The following is a 14,336-nucleotide window of genomic DNA, read 5'->3' as shown; positions in this document are numbered from 1 at the left end:
CCCCCGACCCGCCCCGGCCCTAGTACGCACTTGCAGACACGTACCCGCGCGCGTGCACACGTACGGCACCTCCACCTACGCAGTCTCCCCCCGCCCCCGCGAGATCCGGGGGCCCCACGGGACCCCCATGAGCTTTCTGGGACCCCAGAACTCCAGCGTCCCCCTTACACCTCCAAACCCCCATCCTCCAAGATCGTGTCTTCTTCCTGGTCCCTGATGAGAGGAGACCCCGCTCAGCCCCTCCCAAAGAACCCTCGAGACTCCCCTCGGGCCCCCAATCTCGTTTCCCTCGTTACCCCCGTACACGCCGTTCCCCTAAAATCCCTATCTCCATCCTGGGTCTTCGTTGCACCCCTAAAGGACTCTTCCACCCCTCTCTAATCCCCAAGTCTTCTCCAGGACGCCCCCGCTACTGCCCCCCCAATATCTCCAAGATCGGACCTTTCTTGGGACCCAGCTACCTTTCCCGAAGCTTCCTCCACTGTCTCACAACCCTCAAGGGTCTTTGGGGTCCTTGAATCTCCTCAGTTTCCTGTAGATCCCCCCCCCAACTCCACAAAGCCTTCATATCCCTCGGGGGTCTCCACATTTCAACAATCTCCTTTTCATCTTTCACAAGAACCTACAGCGTCGCCCGTCACCCCCAAATCTTCCGGATACAAAAACCCATTCCTTCACAACCGGCCCTTCCTCTTCCTCTAGCTTTCATAGCCTTTTTCATTTAGAGCTAGAGGCGAAGAGCCCCCCTCCCTCCCATCCCTCTCTAATAGGGGTCTTCAAGCAAAGGCTGTGCAAGAAGGGCCCTTTGGAGAGGGGAGCACCTCTGTTCACCGTCTTGCTGGCGCCGAGGTTGCTTCCAACCCAGAAACTGATTCTTTGAAATTTGAGGCTTTGAATATGTGACCCCTTGATGAGACTAACTGACCCACCACCCTCGTTACTTTTACAGAGGAAATTGAGACCTAGAAAAGGAAAGGTAGCAGAATTAGGATCAACTGCCCGTTTTCTAATTCCAAATTCAGCCTTTCCCCTAGGGTTTCGTTCTCTCCGTAGCTCTGGAAATGCTGCTTTGGGTTAACAGTTACCACCTTTCCTCACCTGCCAGGTGAAAGAACTGTGCAGTGTTAAAGTGGGCAGGTGCTCTGGGAGGCTATCATGACCCAAGACAACCTCCTCCCAGCAAGCTTGGACGGCTGGAGGCCAAGGGAAAGCCAGGTCCCTGTCGCTGGATGCCTGTTTTTCAGACATTCAGAGTTTTGGTGTTGGGAAATGAGATCTAGAACATACTTTCCTACACTAAACAGAACAGGTCTTCTCCAACCTCCTTTTAAAAAGCCAGAGATAGGTAGATACATAGGTCTAAAGGTAAGTAGATACAGATGGTGCATATTATAGATGGACCAGTTATTAAACATTTGCTGTGAGCCAGGAATGTGAGCTAAGCAGTGAGCTCACTGCAGACAAGTGTGCACACTTTATGCCTTCCCAAAATGCCACTGGACATGACAAGATGGGATATTTTTCTTTATGATTTTTTATAAGGTATATTTCAATTTCCTTGTAGCTGTTGACAGGTTTCATGCTTGGTCATTCCTGTATTCCCAGAGTTTACTTGGCAGAAAGCACTTAAATACTTCATTCATTCTTTCCTCCTCTCTCTGGGAGCCACTTTAAGCAGCTAACCCACATTTCTAATCGTCTTGCCCATTGGGGCCATTTCTAAGTGTTTTTCAGGTTTCACCTTGACCAGACTCCTCCACTCTAACAAGTTGGAATCCTGATGGCAAACTCATGACTCAGAGGCCTTCTCTTGGTCAAGCCCCTTCATTTAACAGATGAGAAAACCAGGTTCCAGGGAGGTTAGAGCAGGGTTTTGAACCCAGGGCCTCAGAGGCACAAGATTCATTGGATTCACTCTCCAGTTCGAGGCTTTCATGGATTGAAATCTGCTCTCAAGAAAATAGGACAGGAGCAGACTGTGACCACGGGAGGCCTTGCAGTGATTACCTTCCACAGAGGCTGCTGCCTGTGCTCCATTTCCTTGTCTTACTCATTGCTCTGGTGCCAGCATTGGACAAACACAGAGCCATCATGGGGCGAGCCCAGCCTTGCAGAGACACTGAGGCTGTAATACATGGGCTGTGCTGATCCAAAGAGCTTTTGTTGGTCAAGTTTTAAGATGATAATTATTCCTTATCCAAGCAGGGGCTAAAATCCCAGCCCCAAAGGCTTATTTCTTATTTCCTCTTAGGATCAGGGCAGGTGATGGGCTCCCCGTGTCCTGCCCTGGTCAGGCCACACCTGGACCATCTTGTTCAGCAGGAGGGTAGGCCGGGAATGGGGCCACCTTTTAGGATGGGTGAAGAGGGCACCCAGATTGAGCCATCTGAACATCACTGAAGGAACTGGCCATGTTTACTCTGGAGAAGATAAAGGCTCCTTGTCTCACAAGTGTCTGAAGGGCTGATTTAGGGAAGAAGGATGAAGTTTGGTCTGCTTGGCCCCAGAGTCCACAGACCCTGAAGAATTGTTAGAGGCAGATTCTGGCTCTGCATCAAGGGGAACTGATGAGAGCGTAGCAAAAGTAGAGGGGGCTGCTTGGGGGTAATGGGTTCTTCTTGGGAGGTCTTCAAAGGCTGGACAGGGCCATATGTTGAATGGGGCTTTTGTGGACGTGATTCATTCAGAGGTTAGCAGACAGATTAGATAGTTCTTTCTACTCCATCATGACAGTTTCCTTCCTATTATCACAGAAAGTTGGGATGGGAAAGAGCCTTAGCGATCCCTTTGTCCAGTGCCTTCATTTCAAAAGGGCCCTCAAGAAGCGAACTGCTCAAGGTCACACAAGCCAGGGAATGTGAGTCTGGACCAAGATCCAGGTCTGAAGCCTAGAGAACTTACCACTCTCCACCTTCCTTCTGGAAACCCCTCTGGGGTTGACTGGAAATAGCCGCACCTGACAATTTCATGCTTCCCATGATTTAAGTCGTGTTTTTTTTTTTCTAAGAATGGAGGTTGGGGAGCCACTTGAGAGACAGGAAAGCTCTGCATCTCCTTTTTCTTTCCTGTATATCCATGTACATTATCCAACATCCACTGTTAAGCACTGCCTTGGGCACTGAGATTTGCCTGGTCACATAGTGTAAGAAGTGGGACCTGAATCCAGATCTCTCCCAGATTCAAAGCTTGGTTTTCTGTGTTCTATGGTGGAATGCCTCTCACTTGTCATGTTAGCTTAGAGATCTTGCCTTTGTCTCCAAAGGGTTTTCCCTGGAAAGCTTATGACACATGCTCGATGTTCCATTCAAATGGGAATCCTTGTCCACCCTCCTGCTTCCCTGCTTCCATGCCTTTTCTAACCCTTCTCTCAGATCTGGAAAGGACTACACCCTATATTTTGATGGCCTTTCTCCCTCCTTCAGTGCCTAAGACAGAAGTCACCTCATTCAGGAACTTCTCTGACCCCATTCTACCAAAAAAAATGATCTTCCCTGTGGCCAGTTTTTCGGACTAGGGCAGGGTTGGGGAACCTTTGGCCTTGAGGCCACATGTGGCTCTCTAGGTCAAGTATGAACCTTTGACCAAATCCAAACTTCATGGAACAAATCCCCTTAATAAAAAAGGATGTTTTGTAAAACTTGGACTCAACTTGGGCTGCACCAAGGACCTAGATGTCTGCTCACTGGATCCCTGAGCTAATGAGTGCTTTGTGAAAAAGGAATTACTTACACCTTTAATCCCAGAAGAAACCTTTGGCTTCTGAAACATGACAATGAGGCCAGAAGCAACATACAGTATATTGCAGTTTAATTTTTAAACACTGGTAACAATTTTTTCCCTTGTTGGGAAATACCTGATATCTTGGTGGACAAGTCTTTACAAAGTAACAGCATTTTATCCAAATTCAATATTCATAGCACGTATAGTAAGTTCACAAAACTGTCAGAATGCTGGTTGAGATCAGCTACTCCGTGAGGAGACCACTGCTATGAATGTGCCATGATTTCCCCATGGGTACAGGAAGCAGAGGACAGTCAGGAACACCCAGCTGTTCCGTGAACTTGGGAAGGGCCTCGGAATAAGAGAAGAGACAGTCTTCCCCCAAGGGAGCCATGAGGTATTTTTGTGATCCAACCTTTCTGTCCTGTTCCAGTTAAGGACTGGCCTAGCACAGCATCTGAGCAAACTCATCAGCTTAAAGGGACACTACCCTCAGGACAAAGGTTTTGTTAGTTCTAGTCTGATTTTAACACTGTTTGACTAAATGGCAAAAATGAGACCAAAATCAAAAAGCCCCCCAAGCCTCAGACTGCCTACCCACCTCCTCAAAAGCAACAGCCGATTTCCTCTGCTATTGCTGGACCTTCTCTCTGCCACCATGGGAAAAGCAGAGGAGCTTTCTGTGGCTGGAGCTGAGCAAGCCCTAAGTCCCTGAGGGACTCACCCGGCGCCTTTGAAGCCAGACTCTGATACATCTTAAAATGACCCTTGCTCTCAGTGAGGAGGGGAGGCTTTCTAGAATGAATTCCAACACAGATGCTTTGAGATCTGACACCCCCACCAAATGGCGACATCTCAGCAGTGGGGCTGCTGCTTTCTCCTCTCTTCACCCAGAAACCAAGGAGGAAAAAACCAGATTCTTTCCTGATATAAATACAAGTAACAATGGCCACCTTGAAATAACAACTTCACTGTGCGTCGATGCAGTGTTCCTCAAAGTTTTCTCAACCCTCACTCAGGAGAAAAACGAGTAAAAGTCTATTTGAGTTTCTTCCCTGTCACTGCCTAATCAAGTTTTCACATGGGGGTGCAGGTGGACATGGAAAGGATCTAATACTTTTCTGGCTGGAAGATGGCATCTTTATGGGATGCACCCAGGCTGTACCCTGCGTAGAACAACAATCTGCTCTCCAAACCCCAAAGCTAGCAAAGCCAGATACCTCACAGAACAGTCTTCGAGATGACTGTGCTTGGCTTTGACCTTGAGAGCACCAGTCGTTCAGTTCAAGTATCCAGGAGGAGCCAGTGGGGGTGCTGGGAAAGACTGAACAATGGCCAGAACATCACCCCAATTCTGCTAGAAGGCACACTTTGAGCTCTAGGGCCCAGAACCAAGAACCCAGTGACTTGAAAGTTTCTTTGTGAGGGAATGAGGAGGTAAGTATCAAAGCAAGCAAGTGTTCTGCCCAAGACTGGCTGGCTTCTTAGCCAGAAAGTCGAAGACTTGTTACTCTGTGTTCTTTCACAAGGAATGCTATGTAGAAAGAAAAGGCAATCTTTTATTCAAGGACCCCAAGTAAAAAGAAGCCCTTCTGCCTTGCCTGTCTCATCTTCTCCATTTAAGGTGGGGGATGCCAAGGCCAAGTTGGGGCCCAGGCGAGGGAGTGTGTGCTCACATGCGTGCTCAGGGTCAGGGCTCTAAAGGGACGTCTCAGCTCTCCAGGCCTCCTTGTGGACACCTGCTCCAGCTGTCCAGCCGCCATGGGCCCCATCTCGGAGGAGATGGGGGGAGGGCAGCCCGGATATAATTTGTAACACTCTGCCTCTGTAACATTATCCTTGCCTCCCAATGGAGCGCCTGCCCTTGGCTTCCTCCATATCTCTCTCCAGTCTTCCTATCAGATAGGCACCCTTCCAGGGCTTCACAAAGGGTGTCACTTCTCAAGCTCGTTGCCCTGATGTGTTTATTAAACAATCCACGGCCCGTTTACTGGCACTTCGTGAAGTTGGGGCTTTGATTTTTGCCCTGACTCTTAACCCTTTCTTAATACTTCCTCCCTTTCCGGGCCCCAGCACCAAGGCCAGAGCTGGGTGTGCCCAGAGGGGAGCAGGGACAGCTGAAGGCTCATCAGAGGCTTTATCAGCATCAGCACTGCCCTTAGCCAAGTAGTGGGGGAGATAGCAAGTCTCCCCTGCTCAGACTATGCTGCAGCCTCAGGAAGGAGGCAGGTGACATCACTGTGCTAACCGGCCAGAGAAGAGAGGGGACCTGACCAAGGAATGGGAACCACTCAGGGAGGGTTAGCTATAGGAAGGCATGAGAAGGTGAGGAAAAGTGTGGCTTTTCAGGGTCTGTCCAGAACCAAGCACCTCTCCTGTCCTCTAAGCCACAAGAGCAGACAGAATGGACTCCAAGCCTTCACATGCACCGAGGCTGTAGCCTCACCAGACAGTCAACCAGAGTCCTGGACATACAGCGGTCAGCTGAAGGCTTTTGGTTGTGGACTATGGGCAACAACAGGCATAAGGCCCCATTCACCCAACTGAAGACCCACGGGAGAGAAGCAGAGGAGAGAGGAAGGAGAAGCCAAGAGCTTCCTGCCTGATTTCCAGGTCAATGACTGTGGTCTCTAGGGCAGGTTCAGGCAGTGAACCCTCAAAAAACACATCATATGGAAGCCTTAAGGATGGAGCCCCTGGAAGCAGGAACACAGAGGGCTTGATTGGGAGGGCAGGAGATGGGCATCTTTTTTCTGCCTTTGACAATGAATGATTTACTAATTAAAGCCAAGGGGAGATGGTTACCTCACCCACCCTTTACCTTTAAACCTTATGCTGGCCTAAGTCACTACCGGTGTGCAGACAGTTCCTTGTTTTTCCAGAGCTATGTTCATGTATAGTTGAATAATTCCCTCTTCAGGCTTCCCAAGTATAAAAGGAAAATGTCCACATAAGGACTCCTCCCCTACTCCCAAAGAAGGAAGTATATACCTATATATATGCATATACACATATATACGTATATGCATATACACAGAATGAGGATCCTGGAGGTGTGTGTGTGCAGACACAGGTGCAGAGGTCAGGAGCCCCGGTCACAGATCTGCTCTATGTGGTGCATCTCTTTGGGACAATCTGCAGACAGGATGAGCGGCGAGCCCTCAGTCACCACCACATCATCCTCAATGCGCACACCGAGGCCTCGGAATCTCTCAGCAGCGTCACAGTCATCTTCAGGAACGTAGATGCCTGGGAACAGAAGAAAAGGGGAGGGACACAGTGACTGCCCAGGAGAAGAGAAGGCAGCACAGGACAGCTGCCAAAGCAGCTGTAACTAGAAAAACCCAAGCTTCTTGTAACCATATAAAGAAATACTCCAAGGCACTAAAAACGAGAGGAAGGCAAACTCAAGCAGCTCTGAGGTCACACCCATGTCACCTCCACTGTGCTGTTGGATGGTCCAGCTGTTCTGGAAAGGAACTGAGAAATGGGCCCCCAAAGTCACTAAACTGGCCCAGAAACAACACTGCTAGGCCTATACCGAAGAGATCATCTTCTGTGTAGGAAAGTACAGCAGCTCATCACAGTACTGAGACAGAAGTGAGGGGAGGACTCGTCAGCTGGGGCGTGGCTGGACAAACTGCCGCGTATGTAAGGAAGGGAACCCAAGCGCATTTCGGTGGGAAGACTTGAAGACGTGAACTGGTACAGAGTGAGGTGGACAGAACCAGGAGAAGGCACACTCGGACATCTGATCGGAGGGGCTCAGGTGCTCCGACCACCGTTCCAGGGGTTGATGCCCGATGAAGAGTTGATGGAGTTAGGACTGAAACCTATTTTGGACGTGGCCAGTATGTAAAGTGTGTGACTGGCCACTAGGGAGGGAGAACAAAACACAAGCTTCTGCCACCTTCCCTGCACAACAAATACCGCTGTGGCCGAGGCTTAGCTAGGTTCCTCCTGACCCTGGAAGTGAAGGCATGGCATGTTTCTGGTGGGCTGGAACTAAAAAGGGCCAGGGGAAGACAGTCCTATTTCCTGCATCTCTGTTGACTCTGCTTCTTGCCACTGTCCATGAAACAAGCTCACCAGGTCCTGAACAGGGGACATTTGTGAGGATGTCACTGAGGCAAAGAATGTGAGGGTGAGGCTGCACCACCCAGGACCAAGAACTTCACTTGACCTTCGAAATAGTTTCAATGGGAGAAGAGAGATAGGAAGGATCTAGCACAGATGCCACAGAACACTTCCCATGAGAAATGGCTTTGACATTTTCCCTTCTGTGGCCTCAAGGGGAATAATCAGGCAAAAAATGAAGCAAAAGACAATTCCACAGCGCACCTCCCTAAAGCCCCCTGGACCCACTCCATGGGGCAGGGAGCAGCCTGGCTTCTGAAATGCCACAACCAAGATGGGACCACAGTGGTCAAAGGGCAGGCTGGATCCACTGGGTTTGCAAGCCTTTCCAGCTCCAATCTCTGCAATTTCATAACTGAAAAGTTTAATCTCAGATGGAGTAGCTGGAGGTGGAGATCACTGGTTCATGAGCTAGAGACGGCATGTGCAGCCGTGGCAGTGCCCCAGATTTCACTCCCAAAATCACAGCATCAGTCACATCAGGGGACCCATTAGACATTCACACCTTTCTCTGAGGCAAATGAGAAAGCACAGGGAAATGTCGAGAGGCAAGGGAAAGCTGGGTAGTCCTGCAGGGTGCCCTGAGGAGGTGCTGTGGATGAGAACGGGAGGATCTGCCAAACAAGCCACTACCTGAACAGCTGTGGGGCCTGTACAGAGTGCAGGCAGCCTTGGCCTTGTGGAAGCGCTGAGCTAGGGAAAGGAGGACAAAACGCATGTCTCACCACCTGCTGCGATGGCTCCGCAACAGTGGACTCTGAAGCTTACATAAAATGGAAGACTTCAACGAGGTGTTCAGTTTAATCTTGGACTGATAGGGCTGTATAAATAATGCTCAAAGTCTCACACAATAAGAGGCAGCTGGGTGGTACAGTGGATAGAGCCCCTTTCCTGGAGAAATCCAACCTCTGATACTAGCTGTGTGACCCTGGGAAAGTCACTTCACCCTGTTTGCCTCAGTTTCCTCATCTGTCAAATGAGCTGGAGTTTGCCAAGAGGACCCCACATGGGCCATGATATTCCGAGTCCCCTCCCCCTTCTACCTGGCTCGATACAGGTGAGACCTGGACCCTTGAAGAGCACCACACCATCCATGAACTGACAATTTTATCCAGGATCAGAGACCAAGAGGCCTGAAGAGAAACGAGGCCTGGGAAAACGCTGAAAGTCAGTATGTAATAAAGGAACCTCACTGTGGCAAAATACAATGGAAAGCACCCACGGTCTCTCAGCTGAATGGAGGCCAGCTACTTAGCTGGTTAGATGAGGGAAGGGAGGGAGGAATTCAGGCTGTATTTCAGCCTTGTCCGTCTCAACTTGAAATACGGATTCCTATCTAGAGTGCCTAGCATGTGGCTGGTTCTTAATCAGTGCTTACTGATTGACTGACTGATTTGTCTGGAAATGGACCATCTGATTCTGAAGGTCAATGGCACAGCCCTGATAGGATTAGGGTCCCCAGGTAGCAGAAGACTCTTAAGGAGATGTTTGGGTCTAGGCTACTTGGGCCAGAGGAACCCCAAGACCCTGACCACAAGTCCAAGGGAGATGAGAATGATTCCTATAACATCTAGGGGTACGTTTGAGTGGCAGCATGGGAAGCCCCTGCCCCCCCAAACAAAGAATTCCTCGAGTTTTCTGAAATGACCCAGACCACCTGAGGGAATCCACAGCTTAATCTAGAACCATTTTTGCTTTGACAGGTACCAGCTGTCCCCAGGCCACTGTCAGGGAGAAAGGGGTCAGTCACTTCCAAGATGAACAATGCTGACTTGGGATGGCTCGACAGTGCAGTTCGGCTTGCAGGGTGGCAAGTAGCCAAGGGAATGCCGGGCCAGGTGATGACTCCATCACTATCACGGTCTGGCAAGCTGATGCCGCAGAGTGGGCTAGGCAAGGACAAAGGGGGCTTCCCAGACACCAGCGTGCATGCCTGCTAACTAGGCTGGCTATATTCATTCTCCCCAAGGGAGTGGGACATGATGACCTGCTCTTGAAATCCTGACTTATCTCTACATCCAGCAGAGATCAGACTGAGGAAGAGAAAGCAGAAGATGGGCAGCCATAAGGAGGAAGATCCTAGCGGACTGAGCTAAGAGCCACCCAGGAGACAACTGTGCCATTCCCAAACTGCCCAGCTCCATGTCCCGAAGTCTGCCCACACCCCATAAGGTTCCTAAGGTGCTGTAGGCTCCTTCCTGTGTGGAAACCTGAAGCACTGGCTGCTCCCCCTGCACACAAAAGCAGGTGCTGAGGACTTCCCTGGATGCCCTCTTTGTGAGGAGCCAGCGTGCCCCTGGGCAAGGACCCTCGCCTATCAGGAGAAGCGACGGGCTTAAGGCCTGGGTTCTGGGACCCTTGACAGGTTGCCCCACTTGAGGGGGGACACTCCAGGAGTGGAGGTAACCCTCACGAAGGAGGGTTACAGTAAGAAAGCTGGTTGTAACTGGTGATTACCTGTTGATCATCTGTCCCTGGTCCCACATACCTGGGGCCCAATGGTCCCACTGGGGAGATTCCCATTTGCTGGACATTATGCAATCCAGAGAACAAACAAGGCTGGGAGATGGGCCCCAGCTGTTCCTGGATGGACTGTCTCTGCACGCATCCCTTCTCCTTGGAGGGCATCAAGCACGTGTCTCAGACAACAGGGAACACAGACTTCCAGCTTGGGCCAGAGCTGCCAACAGTGTCTCTAGCTCCTTTCCTGGGAGGGCTGGCAGCTAAGAAGCAGGGCAGGGTCTCCAATGGCTGCTCCTCCTCCAGTGCCTCAGCCAAAGGGTGGGAAGACATGGGTAGGGAAGGGACGGGGCAGCTGGATGGGACAGCAGCCAATGATGGCCCTGAGGCCCGTGGTGCCCCCTCACTTAATGGTTCCTTAAGGGGTGTAGTTAGCAGACCTGGGGGCTGCTCGCCCCTGCCAGTGCCCTCTGCCCTCCTCAGAGCAGAGAGGCACAGCCTTAACTCAGACCTGGTCTGTGCCTTGGGGATGGTTGTGCACCACACTGCTTCCCCTCTCTGAGACCAGAGGTGACAGCTGAGGAGGTAGACCTCTGGTGAAGATGATCTGGTCACAGAAACGGGGTGGAGAGAGGCGGCAGAGGACTACTCTCCCCCCCCCACCCCTGCCCCTGCCCTGAGTCTTAGAGATGTGGAAACGAGCTGCTCGAAGCCCCAGAGGGAAAGACTCGAGAGCAGATGTCCCTGGACTACTCCCATGCCAGGGGTGTGCATTCTCTTTACATGTACCAGCCCCTAATGGCTGTAGGTAATGAAGAGACCTTGAGAGGCAGAGAGGCCAGAGAGAGGGCCTTTAAGCCCAGGCAAGGTTCCCAGTCTGCCCTGTGGTCCTCCCCAGGCATTCCCCTGACCCATGAAGTCCCTGGTCTGGCTTCACGTGCAAGGAGGGATGCCTCGGGAGTGTGGAGCAGGGGCTGCATTTCTCTTCCTTGAGCTCCAGAGCAGAGGGATGACTGTTTTGGAGAGGCTGCTGCTTCTCCTCGGCTGAGAAGACACAATCTAAGCATATTCCCTTTCGAGTATGCTCAAGGTCAAAGCTTCCCGAAATGATGTGGAGACACGGTGCTCTTACCTGGCTCGATGGTGACCACCATGCCGGGCTGGAGAGGCAGGGAGCGGGACATGTCTGGCGTGTCGTGGACGTCCATGCCGAGGTAATGGCCGACGTGATGGGGGCAGTACTTCCGAGCTGCCTAGAAAAGCCAAGGCCTGGAATTTACCTGACATTAAGACACAGCTCGCCTCTCCTCTCCTGCACCTCCACGGCCCCCCAGCTAGAGCCTGGGGCCCCACCACATGTGTTCAGTGTTCAGTGCACACCACTGTCCACTCAGGTCTCCCTGGGAGGGGATCCTGGGCTGCTACAGATGGCTTTCTGCCCCATTCCCTCAGCTTAACCCCACCCCTGAGGAACACTCAATTCTGAGAGGCACCAAACAAACTTTCATTCATTCTATGAAGATAATATAGGATTTTTTTTTTAAAGCCTTCCTTAGGAATTATGGTAAAGAGCAAAGTAAAGTGAGTCACTTCCCAGCTGCTAAATGACCAAAGAAAATGAACAGGCATTTTTCAGAAGAAATCAAGGGTATCAACAGTTATCAATATGGAAAAAAAGCTCCAAATCACTACTGATTAGAGAAATGCAAATTAAAATAACTCTGAGGTACCACCTCACACACCTATCAGATTGGCTAATATGAGAGAAAAGGAAAATGATAAATGTTGGAGGGGATGTGGGAAAACTGAGACATCAATGTACTGTTGGTGGAGTTATGAACTGATCCAAACATTACAGAGAACAATTTGGAACTCTATCCAAAGGGTTACAAAACTATGCATACCCTTTGACTCAACAATACTACTACTGGGTCTGTATCCCAGAGAGATCAAAGAAAAAGGGAAAGGACTCATATGTTCCAAAATATTTGCAGCAGCTCTTTTTGTGGTGGCAAAGAACTGGAAATCAAGGGGATGCCCATCCACTGGGGAATGGCGGAACAAGCTGTGGCATATGATTGTGCTACAAGAAATGATGAACAGGGCGCTTTCAGAAAACCCTGGGCAGATATTTATGAAGTGATGCAACAAGGTGAAGTGAGCAGAACCAGCAGATCACTGCACACAGTAACTGCCACACTGTGCAAAGATCAGCTGTGCATCACTTAGTTATCTGGATCAGCAGTGACCTAAGATAATTCCAAAGGATCCATGATAAAAAAAATGCTGCCCACCTGCAGAGACACAACTGATGAACTCTAAGTGCAGAGTGAAGTATCTTTTAATTAACTAAGTGATTGATTTTCTTGCCTCTTTTTCCCAATGTGGCTAATGTGGAAATATGTTTTGCATGACTTCACATGTACAATGGGTCTCATATTGCTTGTATTCTCATGGTGGGGGTGGGAGAGGAGGCTGGAGGGAGGAAATTTGGAACTCAAAAATTTGAAAAAGCCCCAAAGGATTGGGTTAGATATTCTAGGATGACAGGAAAAAACTAGTAAAGTAAAAACATCCCCATCAGGCGGCCACTTCCCTCCTGGTGATCAGGTGCTGTTCTTCTTTGGACAGCTGGTTCTCATGCCCCTCCCTCTGAAGCTCTGAGTTATTTCACACCTGCCCAGGCTTCAGTCTGAGGAGGGAGCTTGTTACTATTACTAACTCATTCCTTTTGGCTCTGTGTTAAGCATTCACTAGCAGATTAGACTGAGACTACTATTTACTAAGTTGCCTGAACTGGGAGGAATTTAGTTCTTTTGTTTTCAGATAAAAATGGCTCAGGAAACTTGACATTTTCAGGGCACAGGGAGATCCAGCTCTAAATATTTGCTTGATGTAACCTGCGATTTTTCCAAAACAGAGTCTTTTAATTTATGATAAATTCTATTTGTCTGAGATCTTGACAAAATCTTCCAAAGGACAACATTAATCCTGATGGCCTTCAAGCACAGTGGGTAGCACACAATAGGAGCTTAATAAATGCACATGCTCATGCACTCGCTCTCTCAGAACATTAACTAGTCTAAGCAATGAGGTCCCCTAACCGGTTTCACTACAAAGAAATCTGACCAACCTGTGCCTGGCCCTTTACAAGTACCCATAAACCACCATCTTGGTAAGGGATGAAGGGTTCATGGCAGACAGGTCTGCCCCCTGCTGGCAGAACCAGCTATTGCCTCTCCCTGTGCACTTCAGATCATCCTCAGCCCAAAGGAGCCTGGCTAGGACACCCTGGGATCGGGGTCCAGCTCCAGGGGCGACACTGCAGGCCTCGGCCCTGGCCCCTGAGCTGGAGGGGCCTAGAGCGAGGCCGTCCGGCCGGCCGGCCAGCAGAAGAGTCGTGCGTGTACCTTGATGATGCCGTTGGCTCTGAGGCTGGTCACCAGCCCAAGCTCTTGCAGCTTCTGCCCTATCAGACCCAGCATGTGGTTGTAGATGTTCTCCAGGCTCCTGCCAGGGCGGCAGAGGGCCAGGCATGCCTTCTGGATGTCCAGCACGGCTTCATAGAGTTCCGCCTGCGCCGCAGAGAACCTGCAGAGAAAGGGAGAAAGAAAGGGTCGCTTGACCACCACCAAAACAGAACAGGGGAAGACAGGTCAGGGGAGCTTGAAGAGGGGTGAGGATGGCTGCAGCACCAAGGACGACCGAGGAAAGAGCCTGGGCCTCTCAGTACGGCCCCAAACGACTACACGGGTGACCACAGGCAAACCCTGTGATCTCTCTGGGCCTTGCCTGCCTCATCTGTGAAAGAAGCAAGTCACACTGGATGGCTCCCTGACGCAAATCTGGGTTTTTGAGCACACAGTAGGTGCTCAATGAATGTTTGCTGAGCTATCCTATGAATAAAAATCATTGCCCTGATCTGCTTCCAGTGCCTCTAAAGGGCTGGCCTTGCCATCAGGGAAGCACCAGGAACCAGCTTGTGGGGAGACAACTCTGCTCCATGTCCGAGACTTCCA

At 50.3% G+C, this 14,336-nt stretch overlaps 2 protein-coding genes across 4 annotated transcripts in view; both read right to left on the bottom strand.

Annotated features, from left to right (window-relative positions):
• The window catches only part of RBX1 (ring-box 1), a 434,671-nt gene that overhangs the window by 12,073 nt on the left and 408,262 nt on the right, over window positions 1-14,336 (bottom strand). The window lies entirely within an intron of this gene.
• The window catches only part of XPNPEP3 (X-prolyl aminopeptidase 3), a 30,498-nt gene continuing 19,952 nt past the window's right edge, over window positions 3,791-14,336 (bottom strand). Inside the window, exons 8-10 of the mRNA XM_069102872.1 lie at window positions 13,728-13,908; window positions 11,450-11,570; window positions 3,791-6,969 (exon numbers count right to left, since the gene is read on the bottom strand). Coding sequence (XP_068958973.1) covers window positions 6,803-6,969; window positions 11,450-11,570; window positions 13,728-13,908 — 469 coding nt within the window. The 3' untranslated portion in view covers window positions 3,791-6,802. The remainder of the gene's footprint in view (window positions 6,970-11,449; window positions 11,571-13,727; window positions 13,909-14,336) is intronic.

The sequence above is a fragment of the Petaurus breviceps genome, unplaced genomic scaffold (genome assembly GCF_028583685.1).
Source record: "Petaurus breviceps papuanus isolate PSGF00001 unplaced genomic scaffold, PetGlider_PUasm1.0 558, whole genome shotgun sequence".
Classification (NCBI taxonomy): Eukaryota; Metazoa; Chordata; class Mammalia; order Diprotodontia; family Petauridae; genus Petaurus; species Petaurus breviceps.
The sequence above is the reverse complement of the archived record's forward strand: the minus strand, read 5'-3'. Positions and strand labels throughout refer to the sequence as shown.